The sequence below is a fragment of the Pseudoliparis swirei genome, chromosome 5 (genome assembly GCF_029220125.1).
Source record: "Pseudoliparis swirei isolate HS2019 ecotype Mariana Trench chromosome 5, NWPU_hadal_v1, whole genome shotgun sequence".
Taxonomy (NCBI): domain Eukaryota; kingdom Metazoa; phylum Chordata; class Actinopteri; order Perciformes; family Liparidae; genus Pseudoliparis; species Pseudoliparis swirei.
Genome location: NC_079392.1, coordinates 27,527,335 through 27,546,551, shown reverse-complemented (window position 1 = coordinate 27,546,551; position 19,217 = coordinate 27,527,335). Strand labels below are relative to the sequence as shown.

The window sequence follows — 19,217 nt, the reverse complement described above, 5'->3', positions numbered from 1 at the left end:
CTTTCATTGTTATGCAGATGACACTCAACTATATTTATCGATAAAACCAGAGGAGAGCAACCAACTCTGTAAAATTCAAGCATGTCTTAAAGACATTAAAACATGGATGACCTGCAACTTCTTGATGTTAAACTCAGACAAAACCGAAGTAATTTTAATCGGCCCTGAGCACCTCAGAGATCAATTATCTGGTGATGTGGATTCTGTAGACGGCATTGCCCTGGCATCCAACACCACTATAAAGAATCTTGGCGTTATCTTTGATCGGGACTTGTCCTTTAACTCGCACGTAAAGCAAATCTCAAGGACTGCATTCTTTCATCTACGTAATATTTCAAAAATCAGGCACATCTTGTCTCTAAAAGATGCAGAAAAATTGGTTCACGCGTCGTTACTTGAGACTGGATTACTGCAACTCCTTATTAGCAGGCTGCTCTAATAAATCTCTTAGGTCCCTCCAGTTGATCCAGAATGCTGCAGCTCGTGTTCTCACTAAAACTAAGAAAAGAGATCACATCACTCCTGCACTAGCTGCTCTGCACTGGCTCCCAGTAAAATCAAGAATCACTTTTAAAATTCTTCTCTTAACCTACAAAGCCTTGATTGGTGATGCTCCATCATATCTTAAGGAGCTTGTCGTACCATATTGCCCCACTAGAGAGCTACGCTCACTAAATGCGGGACTACTTGTAGTTCCTAGAGTCTTAAAAAGTAGAATGGGAGCCAGAGCCTTTAGTTATCAAGCTCCTCTTTTATGGAACCAGCTTCCAATTTCAGTCCGGGAGGCAGACACAGTCACCTCGTTTAAGAGTAGACTTAAGACCTTCCTCTTTGACAGAGCTTATAGTTAGGGCTGAATCAGGTTTGCCCTGGTCCAGCCCCTTGATATGCTGCTATAGGCTTATAGCTGCCGGGGGACGTTTAGGATGCACTGAGCTCCTCTCTCCTCTTTTCTCTCCTTAAGGATGAATTTTCATCTCTCAATCACACGTTACTAACTCTGCTTTCTCCCCGGAAGTCCTTTTGACTTTACGTCTCATGGGGTCATCGGACCCTATGAGACGGCATAGATCCTATCTGCCTGATGGATCGTCTGGGTCGTGGAATTCCTGCTCATGACTACGCCACTGTCCTGTTGAGACTCCGCCTCCTCCTCCCCACCGCCATCTGCCTGATGGATCGTGGAGGTCTCCATCGTGGAATATGCCTACTATGAACTATTCATACACTCTGTCATATTCATTGAATGTATTTTAACTCTAAATCTGTCCTTCTGGTCACATTACATCTATTGCATCTGTCCATCCTGGAGAGGGATCCTCCTCTGTTGCTCTCCTGAAGGTTTCTTCCCTTTTTCCCCTGAAGGGTTATTTGGGAGTTTTTCCTGGTCCGATGTGAGGTTTTGGGGCAGGGATGTCTATGTGTACAGATTGTAAAGCACTCCGAGACAAATTTGTAATTTGTGAAATTGGGCTATACAAATAAACTGAATTGAATTGAATTGAATGATGGAGGTGAGGTAACACACACACACACACACACCATGATGGAGGTGAGGTAACACACACACACACACCATGATGGAGGTGAGGTAACACACACACACACACACCATGATGGAGGTGAGGTAACACACACACACACACACACACCATGATGGAGGTGAGGTAACACACACACACCATGATGGAGGTGAGGTAACACACACACACACACACACACCATGATGGAGGTGAGGTAACACACACACACACACACACACACACCATGATGGAGGTGAGGTAACACACACACACACACACACCATGATGGAGGTGAGGTAACACACACACACACACACCATGATGGAGGTGAGGTAACACACACACACACACCATGATGGAGGTGAGGTAACACACACACACACACACACCATGATGGAGGTGAGGTAACACACACACACACACACACACACACACCATGATGGAGGTGAGGTAACACACACACACACACACCATGATGGAGGTGAGGTAACACACACACACACACACACCATGATGGAGGTGAGGTAACACACACACACACACACACCATGATGGAGGTGAGGTAACACACACACACACACACACCATGATGGAGGTGAGGTAACACACACACACACACACACCATGATGGAGGTGAGGTAACACACACACACACACACACCATGATGGAGGTGAGGTAACACACACACACACACACCATGATGGAGGTGAGGTAACACACACACACACACACCATGATGGAGGTGAGGTAACACACACACACACACACACCATGATGGAGGTGAGGTAACACACACACACACACACCATGATGGAGGTGAGGTAACACACACACACACACACACCATGATGGAGGTGAGGTAACACACACACACACACACACCATGATGGAGGTGAGGTAACACACACACACACACACACCATGATGGAGGTGAGGTAACACACACACACACACACACACCATGATGGAGGTGAGGTAACACACACACACACACACACACCATGATGGAGGTGAGGTAACACACACACACACACACACCATGATGGAGGTGAGGTAACACACACACACACACACACACACCATGATGGAGGTGAGGTAACACACACACACACACACCATGATGGAGGTGAGGTAACACACACACACACACACACCATGATGGAGGTGAGGTAACACACACACACACACACACACCATGATGGAGGTGAGGTAACACACACACACACACACACACCATGATGGAGGTGAGGTAACACACACACACACACACACACACCATGATGGAGGTGAGGTAACACACACACACACACACACACCATGATGGAGGTGAGGTAACACACACACACACACACACCATGATGGAGGTGAGGTAACACACACACACACACACACACCATGATGGAGGTGAGGTAACACACACACACACACCATGATGGAGGTGAGGTAACACACACACACACACACCATGATGGAGGTGAGGTAACACACACACACACACACACCATGATGGAGGTGAGGTAACACACACACACACACACACCATGATGGAGGTGAGGTAACACACACACACACACACACCATGATGGAGGTGAGGTAACACACACACACACACACACCATGATGGAGGTGAGGTAACACACACACACACACACACCATGATGGAGGTGAGGTAACACACACACACACACACACCATGATGGAGGTGAGGTAACACACACACACACACACACACACACACACACACCATGATGGAGGTGAGGTAACACACACACACACACACACCATGATGGAGGTGAGGTAACACACACACACACACACACCATGATGGAGGTGAGGTAACACACACACACACACACACCATGATGGAGGTGAGGTAACACACACACACACACACCATGATGGAGGTGAGGTAACACACACACACACACACACACCATGATGGAGGTGAGGTAACACACACACACACACACACCATGATGGAGGTGAGGTAACACACACACACACACACCATGATGGAGGTGAGGTAACACACACACACACACCATGATGGAGGTGAGGTAACACACACACACACACACCATGATGGAGGTGAGGTAACACACACACACACACACACCATGATGGAGGTGAGGTAACACACACACACACACACACCATGATGGAGGTGAGGTAACACACACACACACCATGATGGAGGTGAGGTAACACACACACACACACACACCATGATGGAGGTGAGGTAACACACACACACACACACACCATGATGGAGGTGAGGTAACACACACACACACCATGATGGAGGTGAGGTAACACACACACACACACCATGATGGAGGTGAGGTAACACACACACACACACCATGATGGAGGTGAGGTAACACACACACACACACACCATGATGGAGGTGAGGTAACACACACACACACACCATGATGGAGGTGAGGTAACACACACACACACACACACCATGATGGAGGTGAGGTAACACACACACACACACACCATGATGGAGGTGAGGTAACACACACACACACACACCATGATGGAGGTGAGGTAACACACACACCATGATGGAGGTGAGGTAACACACACACACACACACCATGATGGAGGTGAGGTAACACACACACACACCATGATGGAGGTGAGGTAACACACACACACACACACCATGATGGAGGTGAGGTGATGGAGGGTAACACACACACACACCATGATGGAGGTGAGGTAACACAACACCACACACACGGTCATGATGGAGGTGGAGGGCTAAGTGGGCGGGCCAAGGCACACACCTGACGTGGAGTTGCTTCAGCTGGGCGTAACACACGGGCCACGGGATGTTGGCGCCCTGGCTCTTGCAGTCGGCTCTCAGGCGCTTGTCCAGCAGGAGGCTGGAGGGGCACAGACAGTCAGTCTCTGGACTCCTTCACAATAAAGGTCATGCTTTTATTGTGAAGCTGCAGCAGGAAGTGGTGTCAACTTAATTAAGTATAAAGTGGAAAGCAAAATAAAATCTGGATGCTTCAAACATTCAGAGATTTTATGAGACAAGAAATGTGTTGATGCTTTATACCATAATAATAACAATAATAATAACAATAATATTAATAGCAGCAGGGGACCTTCCTGCCAGGATCTTGTAGTAGGCGAAGATCTGATCCGCCAGCTTGTAGACGAACTGGTCGAAGCACAAGTTCACCTGCACAGGAAGGAGGTCAGGTGACACGTCCATCAACCGGGGGATTGATAGGTGATTGATATGATATTGATATGTTATTGATAGGTGATTGATACGTGATTGATATGTTATTAATATGATATTGATATGTTATTGATATGATATTGATGTTATTGATAGGTGATTGATACGTGATTGATATGTTATTAATATGATATTGATATGTTATTGATATGATATTGATGTTATTGATAGGTGATTGATATGTTATTAATATGATATTGATATGTTATTGATATGATATTGATGTTATTGATAGGTGATTGATACGTGATTGATATGTTATTGATACCTCGGCCTCGATTTCGTCGTACAGGAACTGCTTCTTGAACTTGGTGAGTGCGTAGTGAGCGCTGTCGTTGTAGAGGTCCAGAGGGTAGAGCACGTACCTGAGGACGACAACAACAACAACAACAAGTTAGTTAGAATGTTTAATACAATCTTAATGTTCTGCCTCTTGTTGTTGTTTTAAAGTCTAAATCTGTTCATGCTGAGAATGTTTTTAGTTTTTCTAGTTCTCCGGTTCAGTCTCTCTAGATGCTCCTCACTCCATCATGGAGGCCTCCTTGGTCTCCAGGATGTGGTCCGTGAGGATCCAGGGCATGGACATCTCGATGGGGAACTGGATCCTCCGGCCCATCGTGAGCTCCAGGAAGAACTCCCGGAACCAGAGCTGGGACAGGTCGCAGCACTGCTGCATGGTCTCTGAGGGGACAGGAGGGCTCTCGGTCACCGTGGGGGTCTACGCCAGGCCTCTGGGGGGTACCGGTCCACATGCAGGTCCTCCTCACCGCTGAAGTTCAGCAGGTGCGTGTAGAAGAAGGACTCCCGGTGGAAGCGCTCGATGTCCAGGATGGTCGGGCCGTCCAGGCCGCTACGCAGAGTCTTCTTCGAGCCGCTCTTATCGGCTATGAGGGACTCCAGCATGGTCCGCACCATGTACAGCTGCAGGGGGGGGGGGGGGACAGACAGTTGACCTTGAGCCGTTCTCTTGACCTCTAGAAGTGGATTCATGACAGCAGGTTTATCGTCCTGCACCAGACAGATTAGCTCTAACATGAACATGGTGATCACAATTACACTTGATGTCCCTGAACGCATCACGAGGGACCAACACGTCAGGAAAAGATAAACAAGTTCTACACGGTGGAGTATTTAATCACAAAATACATTATTCTACACATCTCAGGTTCTGGTCTCTACGGTGGTTCTGGTTCTCTACGGTGGTTCTGGTCTCTACGGTGGTTCTGGTTCTCTGCGGTGGTTCTGGTTCTCTGCGGTGGTTCTGGTCTCTGCGGTGGTTCTGGTTCTCTGCGGTGGTTCTGGTCTCTGCGGTGGTTCTGGTCTCTGCGGTGGTTCTGGTCTCTGCAGTGGTTCTGTTGCAGGAGCAGGACCCACCTGAGTGCTGGAGGGTCCGACGGCCCGGCGAGGGACCGTGATGTCGAAGCCTCCTTTTGGATCTTTCTCTCCGCGCAGCGCCGGGTCGTTGTGCGGCTCGTGGCCCGACTCCCAGTCACACACCGTCTTCCTGATGGCCTGCAGGACGCTGAGGACAGAGGACATGAGGACAGAGGATAAGGAGACAGAGGATAAGGACAGAGGATAAGGAGACAGAGGATAAGGAGACAGAGGATAAGGACAGAGGATAAGGGGACAGAGGATAAGGGGACAGAGGACATGAGGACAGAGGATAAGGACAGAGGATAAGGAGACAGAGGATAAGGACAGAGGATAAGGACAGAGGATAAGGAGACAGAGGATAAGGGCAGAGGATAAGGACAGAGGATAAGGAGACAGAGGATAAGGACAGAGGATAAGGAGACAGAGGATAAGGACAGAGGATAAGGACAGAGGACATGAGGACAGAGGATAAGGACAGAGGATAAGGGGACAGAGGACAGATGATAAGGAGACAGAGGATAAGGACAGAGGATAAGGGGACAGAGGACAGAGGATAAGGGGACAGAGGATAAGGAGACAGAGGATAAGGACAGAGGATAAGGGGACAGAGGACAGAGGATAAGAGGACAGAGGATAAGGGGACAGAGGATAAGGAGACAGAGGATAAGGGGACAGAGGATAAGGGGACAGAGGACAGAGGATAAGGACAGAGGACAAGGGGACAGAGGACAGAGGATAAGGACAGAGGACAAGGGGACAGAGGACAAGGAAACAGAGGATAAGGACAGAGGATAAGGAGACAGAGGATAAGGACAGAGGACAGAGGATAAGGACAGAGGATAAGGACAGAGGATAAGGACAGAGGATAAGGGGACAGAGGACATGAGGACAGAGGATAAGGACAGAGGATAAGGATAGAGGACAGAGGATAAGGACAGAGGATAAGGGGACAGAGGACATGAGGACAGAGGATAAGGACAGAGGATAAGGGGACAGAGGATAAGGGGACAGAGGACAGAGGATAAGGGGACAGAGGATAAGGAGACAGAGGATAAGGACAGAGGACAGAGGATAAGGGGACAGAGGATAAGGAGACAGAGGATAAGGACAGAGGATAAGGACAGAGGACAGAAGAGGACCGATGTGTCCTTCATCCTTTATAAACATTGATGGATGAGAGTATTGACGACTCTCCACCTGAAGGCCACGTGGTTCTCTAGAAAGGGGCGGGGCTTAGAGCGTACCTCTGGATCACGTTCTTCTTCTTCTTGATGGCGTGCCTCAGAGAGTCGCGCAGCGTCACCTGAGCGAAGTCCTGCAGCGCCGAGTAGATGGTGTGGCGCACGGCGTGGTTGAACACGCTCTCCATGCGGCCCATGAGCACCTGCAGCCCCTTGATCATCGCCATCACCTGCAAGCGGAGCGGCGGTCAACCGGAGGGCCACACCAGAGGGGGGGGGGGGGGGGGTGATGTCATCACTCACCTCCACCAGGGCGAACTTCTCCTCGCAGGTGTAGTTGTATCGGGTGGCGCGCTCGTACTCCTCAGCGTTGTCGGGGCACTCCTTGTTGGAGTACTTGTCTGTGGGATGGACCAGCTTCCAGGAGTACTGGGGGAGAAGAGGACCAGATGAGACCAGATGGGACCAGATGGGACCGGATCAGAACATCTGGATGCTCCTCTCACCACTTCCATGACGTGAGCGCTCCACTGGGACAGCAGCTGGATGCCCTGCAGCGACAAGTCGAACAGCTTCCTGTACTCAGAGTCCGTCTTCTGGGCCTCCTGGCGGCCCGAGCCCGTCACCACCTACAGCCACAGGGGGGACACTGAGTCACTACACTACCACCTACAGCCACAGGGGGGACACTGAGTCCTCAGCAGAACTCCTCACTGACCTCACTGTTGCTGTAGCGAGCGAGCTCAGAGATGAAGCGCATGTGGTCGTCACGGATCTGAAGCATCTGCTCACAGATGTTGTACTGAGGACTGCTGGAGATGGACGTGCAGGTCCACCTGGAGCAGGAGAGAGGAGGAGGATAAGGATAAGAAGAAGAGTTGATGTTCTGAGATGAGACATGTGACCACACAAGTGTCTCTATCTCATCTGAGGACAAACCACAGATGTGTCACTCTCACCTGGACTTGTTCTCCTCAAAGTGAGCGCTGGTCTTGATGTAGCGAGACAACTCGATCTGCATGTCCCCGAACAGAGGAACCACCTGCAGCTGCTGTGAGCCGCAACACAAGACAGACCTCAGCACGCAGAGCGCTTCCTTCAGGTAGGAGGCTAGCTGTCTGTTAGCTTAGCAACTGGAGGGTAGACAGGTAGGAGGCTAGCTGTCTGTTAGCTTAGCAACTGGAGGGTAGACAGGTAGGAGGCTAGCTGTCTGTTGTCAGCCTGTTATAGTTAGCTTAGCGTGTTCCTTACCTTGAAGAACTTGTCTATCTTGGTCAAGTTGACCCTCTTCTTGGCGTCCAGCTTGTAGACGTTACTGCTGTTTCCGTCCATGAGGTACAAGCCGAACCCCATCACCTGGAGGCGGAGCAGCGCTCAGATATACACATATATAATACATATGAATACAGGATGTGTACTGCTGCTCAAGCCGAGGAGCCTGTACCTTGAGCAGCATGTGCTTCTCGTCGGGCGTGAGGTACATCTTGTTCTCGTAGTACTCCACACACAGGTTGACGATGTCGGCCAGGAGCTCCTCGTAGCCGTTGATCACCTCCAGCTGCTGCTGCAGAGACTGAGGACGAGATGGAGGTTCATATCAAGTCTCTCTGTAGAAAGCGTCCTGTGTTGAGGACTTGAGTCCTCGAGCTGCATGAACACGCAGCTCACCAACCTGGGTGATCTTGTTATGGTTGGCCAGGAACATGGACAAGTTCTGAGACTCCTGGATAGACGAAGGCTCAGACATCTTCCTGAGGAACTGAGCCGCTCTGAGAGAGGAAGCACAGCTTCATGAAGATGATGACATCATTTAAATGTTGGATTAATGACCCCTAGTGGCCGCAGTGTGTGACTGCCCCCTAGTGGCCGCAGTGTGTGTCTGCCCCCTAGTGGCCGCAGTGTGCGACTGCCCCCTAGTGGCCGCAGTGTGCGACTGCCCCCTAGTGGCCGTAGTGTGTGACTGCCCCCTAGTGGCCGCAGTGTGCGTCTGCCCCCTAGTGGCCGCAGTGTGTGACTGCCCCCTAGTGGCCGCAGTGTGTGACTGCCCCCTAGTGGCCGCAGTGTGTGACTGCCCCCTAGTGGCCGCAGTGTGTGTCTGCCCCTAGTGGCGGTGTGACTGCCCCTAGTGGCGCGGTGTGCGTCTGCCCCTAGTGGCCGCGGTGTGACTGCCCCCTAGTGGCCGCAGTGTGCGTCTGCCCCCTAGTGGCCGCAGTGTGCGACTGCCCCCTAGTGGCCGTAGTGTGACTGCCCCAGTGGCCGCGGTGTGTCTGCCCCAGTGGCCGCAGTGCGACTGCCCCCAGTGGCGCGGTGTGCGACTGCCCCCAGTGGCCGCAGTGTGCGACTGCCCCCAGTGGCCGGTGTGTGACTGCCCCTGGTGGCCGCGGTGTGCGTCTGCCCCAGTGGCGCGGTGCGACTGCCCCTAGTGGCCGCGGTGTGCGACTGCCCCTAGTGGCCGCGGTGTGCGACTGCCCCTAGTGGCGCGGTGTGCGACTGCCCCCTAGTGGCCGCAGTGTGCGTCTGCCCCCTAGTGGCCGCAGTGTGTGTCTGCCCCCTAGTGGCCGCAGTGTGCGTCTGCCCCCTAGTGGCCGCAGTGTGCGACTGCCCCCTAGTGGCCGCAGTGTGTGACTGCCCCCTAGTGGCCGCAGTGTGTGTCTGCCCCCTAGTGGCCGCAGTGTGCGACTGCCCCCTAGTGGCCGCAGTGTGCGTCTGCCCCCTAGTGGCCGCAGTGTGCGTCTGCCCCCTAGTGGCCGCAGTGTGCGTCTGCCCCCTAGTGGCCGCAGTGTGCGACTGCCCCCTAGTGGCCGCAGTGTGTGTCTGCCCCCTAGTGGCCGCAGTGGGACTGCCCCTAGTGGCCGCAGTGTGTCTGCCCCCAGTGGCGCGGTGTGCGACTGCCCCCAGTGGCCGCGTGTGCGTCTGCCCCCAGTGGCCGCGGTGTGACTGCCCCTAGTGGCCGCAGTGTGTGTCTGCCCCCTAGTGGCCGCAGTGCGACTGCCCCCTAGTGGCCGCAGTGTGTGACTGCCCCCTAGTGGCCGCAGTGTGTGACTGCCCCCTAGTGGCCGCAGTGTGCGTCTGCCCCCTAGTGGTCGCAGTGTGCGTCTGCCCCCTAGTGGTCGCAGTGTGCGACTGCCCCCTAGTGGCCGCAGTGTGTCTGCCCCCTAGTGGCCGCAGTGTGTGACTGCCCCCTAGTGGTCGCAGTGTGTGACTGCCCCCTAGTGGCCGCAGTGTGTGACTGCCCCCTAGTGGCCGCAGTGTGTGACTGCCCCCTAGTGGTCGCAGTGTGTGACTGCCCCCTAGTGGCCGCAAGGTGTGACTGCCCCAGTGGCGCAGTGTGTGACTGCCCTAGTGGCCGGTGTGTGACTGCAGTGGTGAGTGTGCTGCCCCCAGTGGCCGTGTGGTGACTGCACTAGTGGCCGCACTGACTGCCCATGGTGGCCGCAGTGCGTCTGCACTTCATGTTCTTCAGCTCGTCCAGCACGGCGAACATGTTGATGAACTTCCCGAGGGTCAGCAGGTACGCCTCGGACACAAAGTCCTTCCTGCGCTCCGTGTGGCAGAGACGCCGCACCTCGCCGCAGAAACGGTCGATCGCCTTTCGCTGGGAGGAGAGAGGGGGAGGAGTTAAGTTTCTGTGCCTGGACAAGAGGAGAGCATTGGAGCTGCAGGTGACTCACCTGGAAGTACATGAAGTTCATCAGCTTGGTGACTTCTGGCTCCAGGACCTCCACCGTCTTCTCATAGATCTCCACTCGGTTGGGCTGCTCGTTGCATTTCACCTGAGGACGTAAGGGAGGAAGGTGAGGAGGGAAGGTAGGTTAGGAAGGTAGGAAGGTAAGTTAGGAAGGAAGGTTATAAAGGAAGCTGACCTGTGGTATTGCTCGTGAGCAGCTCCTCCAGGTGTACAGCATGATGGCGTATTCCTGCCCCTCCTCCAACATCACATTCTAGATCACAGACAAAACCATGAACAGACACACACACACCTGTGACCCCGTTCTGCTGGACCCAGAGACCAGGGCCGTGTTCTGCGTACCATGCTGGAGTGGACCGTGGCCTGCTCGATGTATCTGGCGATGCCGGTGACGAACGCATTGCGGTCCTCAAAGTTGGTGTTGAAGTTCGGCTGCAGGAGGAAGGAGGCAGAGCTCAGGAGGGAAGTTCATTCATAAAGTACAACATGATAAAACCTCATGGCTCCGTCATGGAGCTCTTTGTGTTTCATCTTGACCCACGAGGACCGACCTGGAACATGACGGAGCAGGGGAGCGGCTCGATGCAGGGCTGCTGGTCGGGCAGCGGCAGCTCCTCCAGCAGGTCCACGTTGGAGAGGGCATCCTCTAAGGTCACCGAGGACGCCATGGCGCTGGAGAGAAGAACCGGGTTCACTGAGACCGGCGGGACGCAGAGGACCAGGAGAGAACGCAGCTTACACACATGAAGCAGAGACTTCTATACAACCAGAGGAGTCGCCCTCTGGTGGTCAGGAGAGAGAATGCAGCTCTAACACATGAAGCAGAGACTTCTATACAACCAGAGGAGCCCCTGGTGGTCAGGAGAGAGAATGCAGCTCTAACACATGAAGCAGAGACTTCTATACAACCAGAGGAGTCGCCCCCTGGTGGTCAGGAGAGAGAATGCAGCTCTAACACATGAAGCAGAGACTTCTATACAACCAGAGGAGTCGCCCCCTGGTGGTCAGGAGAGAGAATGCAGCTCTAACACATGAAGCAGAGACTTCTATACAACCAGAGGAGTCCCCATTAGCGTCGGCGTTGTGCACCACATGCCGGTCACCATTAACTGCCGTTATATGATGATTCGGTGGTAAAGAGTTGAAGAGGAACCGTCGGCTGTGGACAGGAGCTCCGGGTTCCTCTTCCTGGCTTTACAGCAGCTTCCTCAGAATCGACCAACAAGGTCTGACTGACATCTCAATGTCACTTTAGTATTGAAACATCTCCATGTAACTAACCGGAGTTAGCCGCTGTCATCTGTTGTTGTAATACTCATCTCGGCCATAAGGGGCAGAAGTGAAGCAGAAAGAAACGTTTATGTCCCAACACGCAGCATTGCAAGATGTAACTATAACTACAGGAACTACAACTACAGAAACTACAGGAACTACAACCACAGGAGAACCCCAGAACCAGGAAGTCTCTGCAGACACAGAAGAGGAACCTGTTGGTTCTCTGGTCACAGTTCAGACGTATGAGGACACATGAGAAGAGCTCTTTAACCTCACCACGGTGTGTGTGTGTGATTACACAGTAATGGTGCGTTCACACCGGACGCGTCGGGGGCGGAGTAATAAATGGGTCGAGGAACGACAGGACCGCAGAGGACTTCCACTTGTTAGTGGACCGAGCTGCTCTCCCACTGCGCTTCTCGCTGCTCTCTCTCTCTTCTCTCTTTGATACGTGTCTCTGAGACTTTTCCACCTCCGGCGGCAGATCTCCTCTGCCATGAAACACATATGCCGGCGGTTGGTTCATAGTAAAGTACAACAAATAGCTAGAATAAAAGCAAATACATACATTCAAAACTTACCAGGTAGTCCCACGGCTTCTCCGACCTTCTTCCACGCTTTATCTTTATAGCTCCGGTTTCGGTAAGCATAAAGAGTTGTATCGTAAAGTTCGGGGTGCCCACAGACAGCGACAATAATCTTTTCCTCCATTTTTTCAACCGGCAGGACGATGACGAGCGGAGCTGCTCAACGCTGATTGGCTGACGCAACTATGACTCACGCGTTTTTGCTGCCAGAGTTGGGAAATTTCAACTTGCGCGTCGACGAGCTGCGTCTGTTCGCTCGGTTCGCCCCGCGGCAAACCCTCTGTTCTGCTGCTTCAAACGCGTTGCTCGCTGGAAAATACGCAGCTTCTACGCAGCTGTGCATTGACTTTGCATGTACATACCTGCAAACTCATGAGGGGTGAAAAAGGTGACAACGGGGGGGGGGGGCAGGTGACTTTTTTATTTTTTTGTCACCACACTACATCCACGTTGTTTGAAGCCTCAAAGCTTTTAGAACCACAACTACAGTCATTTTATTGTTCTGACCACAAATCTAAATAATGATAATAAACAGTTTAAGAACAAAAGGTCCTCCGCTCTGACTCAGCCCTGTAATGATAGTAATAACAAATATACATTGTCATTATATATAATATGGTTAAAGTCATTCATGAACCAACTTCCTTTTCTTTTTTCCTGAACAGTCCTCATGGACTTCTCCCTGAATCTGTTCTGTCTCTCCCTGTTTGTCACGATACTCATATTATAACTTCTATACATATTACATACCTGCCATAAATATCATGATACCCAATACCAGAATTCAATACCATAAAAACAATATGGTACCATAATTACGAGACTGGTATATTTATCTATAATAGTAATAAATAAAACATCTGTATGGTTCACTTTTTACCAACTTTTTCAACACTTAACAAATGACAGTAATATTAGTATTAATACAGCCAGATATGAATGAAACTACATGGTTCCATCATAGCATTGATTATACACTATGAGGCCGTTAGTCTCTGACCAGATGATCCACAGTTCATCAGGATGAGCAGCTGGAGAGTTACACAACTTTACAGACTGAAACATTTACCTTCTGGCATCTTTGTATTTTTTAAGCCGAAGTCTCTAAGCTCCGCCTCTTCTCTGGCTGTGAGCTGCGCAGCGCAGTGTGCGCAGACAGCTCGACACGGAGCAGCGCGTGCGCTCTGATCGCTCTCTTCATGAAGGATCGATACTAAAGATATGCTAAATCACATCGTGTTTAACGTACGGGTACTTTGTTAGCATCGCTGCACCGTGCAGCGTGACAGCAGTAGATGTAGCGGGCTAACATTCAAGCTAACCTGAACCCCCAAACGCTGTGGACATCTGAACGCTGATTGGCCGAGACTCGACACGTCCCATCAAAGATGTTTTATTGTGAAGAGCACCACTTCACACTTTTCTCTGCGTCTCACTGCAATCTCAACGGCAGCGGGCCAGGTGACCCCCCCCCCCCCAAAACAAAAACTCTTCGGATCTCCACGATTCACGTGGATGACCTATTTTCAGTTCAAAACGGTGAATTTCACCGAAAGGTGACAAGTTTGCAGGTATGATGTAATCTCGACGCGCGTCGAAATTTCGACGCGTCCGGTGTGAACACACCATCAGGCAGTCAGAGGGCAAACACAGGCTCTCACCAGGACTCGCTCCGTTAGCTCCGTTAGCTCCGTTTAGCTCCTTCAGCTCATGAAGTGACTCTCACAACGCACCATGAGGCGTTCATGTAACCTAGTAAAATGAAGTGTTGGTGATAAACTAGAATGTAACATTTTGTATTTTTGATGGATGATTTTAGGGCGGTGAAATTAGGGCTGCAACTAACGATTATTTTGATAATCGATTAATCGGTTGATTATTCTATCGATTAATCGATTAAAAAAATTTAAAAAACTTTAATTTTCAACCCTTTATTCAAAACAGGGTCCGTACGGTCATGGAAAACCTGGAAAAGTCATGGATTTTTTAAATGGCTATTAGCAGGCCTAGAAAAGTAATTGAAATAAAATAAAATCCCAAAATATTTGGAAAACTAATGCAAATTTGTTTTATTCAAATTTTAATTTACACGGTATATATACGGTATGCTTTGGAATTTTCATTGTTAGTTTAAATACGACATCTTCTCACTTTGTCACGTATAGACAGAGTTTTCACAAAATGCTTAATCATGGAAATTTGGTTTAAAGTCATGGAAAGGTCCTGGAGATCCACTGGTCACCATGGTGATGAACCTGTTCACTGGTCACCATGGTGATGAACCTGTTCACTGGTCACCATGGTGATGAACCTGTTCACTGGTCAGCATGGTGATGAACCTGTTCACTGGTCACCATGGTGATGAACCTGTTCACTGGTCACCATGGTGATGAACCTGTTCACTGGTCACCATGGTGATGAACCTGTTCACTGGTCACCATGGTGATGAACCTGTTCACTGGTCACCATGGTGATGAACCTGTTCACTGGTCACCATGGTGATGAACCTGTTCACTGGTCACCATGGTGATGAACCTGTTCACTGGTCACCATGGTGATGAACCTGTTCACTGGTCACCATGGTGATGAACCTGTTCACTGGTCACCATGGTGATGAACCTGTTCACTGGTCACCATGTGATGAACCTGTTCACTGGTCACCATGGTGATGAACCTGTTCACTGGTCACCATGTGATGAACCTGTTCACTGGTCAGCATGGTGATGAACCTGTTCACTGGTCAGCATGTGATGAACCTGTTCACTGGTCACCATGGTGATGAACCTGTTCACTGGTCAGCATGTGATGAACCTGTTCACTGGTCACCATGGTGATGAACCTGTTCACTGGTCACCATGGTGATGAACCTGTTCACTGGTCAGCATGTGATGAACCTGTTCACTGGTCACCATGGTGATGAACCTGTTCACTGGTCAGCATGGTGATGAACCTGTTCACTGGTCACCATGGTGATGAACCTGTTCACTGGTCAGCATGGTGATGAACCTGTTCACTGGTCAGCATGGTGATGAACCTGTTCACTGGTCACCATGGTGATGAACCTGTTCACTGGTCACCATGGTGATGAACCTGTTCACTGGTCACCATGGTGATGAACCTGTTCACTGGTCACCATGGTGATGAACCTGTTCACTGGTCAGCATGTGATGAACCTGTTCACTGGTCAGCATGGTGATGAACCTGTTCACTGGTCACCATGGTGATGAACCTGTTCACTGGTCACCATGGTGATGAACCTGTTCACTGGTCACCATGGTGATGAACCTGTTCACTGGTCACCATGGTGATGAACCTGTCCACTGGTCACCATGGTGATGAACCTGTTCACTGGTCACCATGGTGATGAACCTGTTCACTGGTCACCATGGTGATGAACCTGTCCACTGGTCACCATGTGATGAACCTGTTCACTGGTCACCATGGTGATGAACCTGTTCACTGGTCACCATGGTGATGAACCTGTTCACTGGTCAGCATGGTGATGAACCTGTTCACTGGTCACCATGGTGATGAACCTGTTCACTGGTCACCATGGTGATGAACCGTCACAAACAGACTGACAGCTCTCCTCTCCTGAGCAGTGGTCCCCATGTGGCCCCCTGAACAATACCAGAGACTCGTTCCGATGTATTATTGTGTTCACCTGGCCCGCTGCCGTTGAGATTGCAGTGAGACGCGGAAAAAATGTGAAGTGGTGCTCTTCTTCACAATAAAACATCTTTGATGGGACGTGTCGCGTCTCGGCCAATCAGCGTTCAGATGTCCACAGCGTTTGGGAAGTTAGGTTAGCTTGAATGTTAGTCCGCTACATCTGCTGCTGTCACGCTGCACGGTGTAGCGATGCTAACAAAGTACCGTACGTTAAACACGATGTGATTTAGCATATTTTTAGTATCGATACTTCATTAAAAGAGCGATCAGAGCGCACGCTGCTCCGCTCCGTTAAACGCTGTCTGCGCGCACAGCGCTCACAGCGAGTCGTGGCTGATCTCCGTTGCCTTTCTCCATGGAAAAATATTTTTCCGCTATCCGCCACGGAATAAATAACCACGTTTTCTACGTTACTCTTGTGGAAATGCCACACACGTCGTGACATGTAGCGCCCTGGTGTCTGGGGTCATGACGTCACCCGGAGGCGCACTTAGCTCCGTGAATGACTTCCGCATCCAGCGCCACGTGAGCAGCAGCAGCCAATTAGATTCATCAACAGAGGAGCAGCTCAGCGCTGATTGGCTCTCACAACGCAGCGTTCCGTCTCTCCCTCCACTCTGGTTTCTCCTGCGCCGCTCTGCGCTCAAATCAACTTTGTTTATACTCCGTGACTTATTGAGCGCCGTAATAATCGCGCGACACAACGAATCGATAATGAAATTCGTTGCCAACTATTTTAATAATCGATTTTTATCGATTTTATCGATTCGTTGTTGCAGCCCTAGGTGAAATAAATCAATATTGTGGATCCTTGTCGACCAGCTGATCAAACAACGTGGATCAGTATCTGTGGATATGGATCATCAGATCAATAACTATCATCAGAGATCTAGCGGTTATATTAGATCTCTTGTTCCTTGAGTTCTGATCAGATCCCTTTAAAGCAGATTAAACAATCTCTGCTTAATACAGCAGAAGAAGTGAAAGCCGCCATGTGATTGGTCCACAGGTTGCATCACGCCCCCTTCTCTCCACCGAGGTTAGCCTAACCCGAGGTGTGAGATCTACTCAGGATGTCATGCCGCGGTTTGTAAAACTCATAGAAACATGGGTACTGTCCCTTTAAGGAAGCTCATAGAAACATGGTACTGTCCCCTTAAGGAAGCTCATAGAACATCAGCACTGGCCCTTTAAGGAAGCTCATAGAAACACTCCAGAACATCGGTACTGGCCCTTTAAGGAAGCTCATAGAAACACTTCAGAACATCGGTACTGGCCCTTTAAGGAAGCTCATAGAAACACACTTCAGAACATCGGTACTGGCCCTTTAAGGAAGCTCATAGAAACACACTTCAGAACATCGGTACTGGCCCTTTAAGGATTAAAGTATTGCCCAACATTGCAACCAAAAGCTCAGAGATCCAAAAAGTAAAAACACTAAAACCACTTTTCAGTTTCAGTGGCTTCACCGCTGTCATATAAATATAAATACATAGACATATATATATACACACATACAGTAGATCACTGTTTTTTTGTCTGTGCTTTTGCAGCATCCTTGACGTTGAGATTAAACCACAGAAGAAGAGTCAGCAGCTCAGATGTGGTTTAACTTTCATCACCTCATCCATCCGCTCTCCTTCCCTTGTGTCCTCCTACCTAACCCAGGTCAGCAGTAGTGATCTACACGTGAAACAAAGACAACGGAAGCCAATCACAACTCCTCAGGAGGAATGTTGACTTGTTGTTGTTGTTATTGACCGTTTAAGATAATAATAATGTTAAGTGTTTTTATTGTTCTAAATCTTTCTTTACCAAATAAAGAGATGAGGCGCCGTCATCCGTTAACTCAAAGGTCATCCAGCAGGTAAACAGCTTTTACCTGAAACGTCAACAACAGCATGTGGAGTCATCTCTATAGACCTCCATCCTTGGGGGCGGGGCTACCAGGTGATTGACAGGTAGACGCCTCACGTCACTCTGTGAGGTCACTTCCTGTTCGCAATAAAACAAGATGGCGACGCCAAAATAGCCAAACTGGAGGCTCAACATGTACTAGGTAGTACTTGTACTTCAGTAGTAGTACTTGAACCTCAGGGTAGTATTAGTATTAAAGCTAGAAGTAGTACATCACACTAGTAACTCAAGGTAGTACAAAGGCTATTACTTGTACCTCAGGGTAGTACCTCAGGGTCGTACTAGTACCTCGGGGCAGTACTAGTACCTCAGGGCAGTACTCGGGGTAGTACCTGTACCTCGGGGCAGTACTAGTACCTCAGGGCAGTACTCGGGGTCGTACTAGTACCTCGGGGTAGTACTAGTACCTCGGGGCAGTACCCGTACCTCGGGGTAGTACTAGTACCTCTGGGCAGTCCTAGTACCTCGGGGCAGTACCCGTACCTCGGGCAGTACTAGTACCTCTGGGCAGTCCTAGTACCTCGGGGTAGTACCTGTACCTCGGGGCAGTACTAGTACCTCTGGGCAGTACTAGTACCTTGGTGTAGTACTCGGGGTAGTACCCGTACCTCGGGGTAGTACTCGGGGTGGGAGGGTGCTCTGCCGTGCGTCGTGGCCGGAGACCAGCCGCTGCTCGCGGCCTGCTGAGTCGCTCGCGCCGCTCGGATCCTCCGGAGGATCTGGAGCT

At 50.4% G+C, this 19,217-nt stretch overlaps 1 protein-coding gene and 1 long non-coding RNA gene across 3 annotated transcripts in view; one reads left to right on the top strand and one right to left on the bottom strand.

Moving 5' to 3' along the window:
* cyfip1 (cytoplasmic FMR1 interacting protein 1) overlaps positions 1-19,217 on the bottom strand; it is a 34,425-nt gene that overhangs the window by 14,966 nt on the left and 242 nt on the right. The window contains exons 2-20 of the mRNA XM_056413959.1: positions 11,591-11,711; positions 11,382-11,471; positions 11,215-11,292; positions 11,023-11,124; positions 10,768-10,946; positions 9,024-9,138; positions 8,796-8,924; positions 8,603-8,707; positions 8,311-8,402; positions 8,070-8,187; positions 7,858-7,980; positions 7,655-7,780; positions 7,415-7,581; positions 6,168-6,315; positions 5,561-5,714; positions 5,318-5,474; positions 5,062-5,158; positions 4,654-4,730; positions 4,322-4,422 (exon numbers count right to left, since the gene is read on the bottom strand). Of these exons, the coding sequence (XP_056269934.1) occupies positions 4,322-4,422; positions 4,654-4,730; positions 5,062-5,158; positions 5,318-5,474; positions 5,561-5,714; positions 6,168-6,315; positions 7,415-7,581; positions 7,655-7,780; positions 7,858-7,980; positions 8,070-8,187; positions 8,311-8,402; positions 8,603-8,707; positions 8,796-8,924; positions 9,024-9,138; positions 10,768-10,946; positions 11,023-11,124; positions 11,215-11,292; positions 11,382-11,471; positions 11,591-11,707 (2,275 nt within the window). The 5' untranslated portion in view covers positions 11,708-11,711. The remainder of the gene's footprint in view (positions 1-4,321; positions 4,423-4,653; positions 4,731-5,061; positions 5,159-5,317; positions 5,475-5,560; positions 5,715-6,167; positions 6,316-7,414; positions 7,582-7,654; positions 7,781-7,857; positions 7,981-8,069; positions 8,188-8,310; positions 8,403-8,602; positions 8,708-8,795; positions 8,925-9,023; positions 9,139-10,767; positions 10,947-11,022; positions 11,125-11,214; positions 11,293-11,381; positions 11,472-11,590; positions 11,712-19,217) is intronic.
* On the top strand, positions 3,382-4,087 carry LOC130193531 (uncharacterized). 2 transcript variants are annotated; one of them, XR_008831660.1, is made up of 3 exons: positions 3,382-3,581; positions 3,694-3,833; positions 3,902-4,087. It is a non-coding gene; the product is annotated as an uncharacterized LOC130193531 (long non-coding RNA). The 2 variants fall into 2 exon arrangements; XR_008831661.1 differs by having other exon boundaries at positions 3,382-3,833; positions 3,902-3,971; positions 4,010-4,052.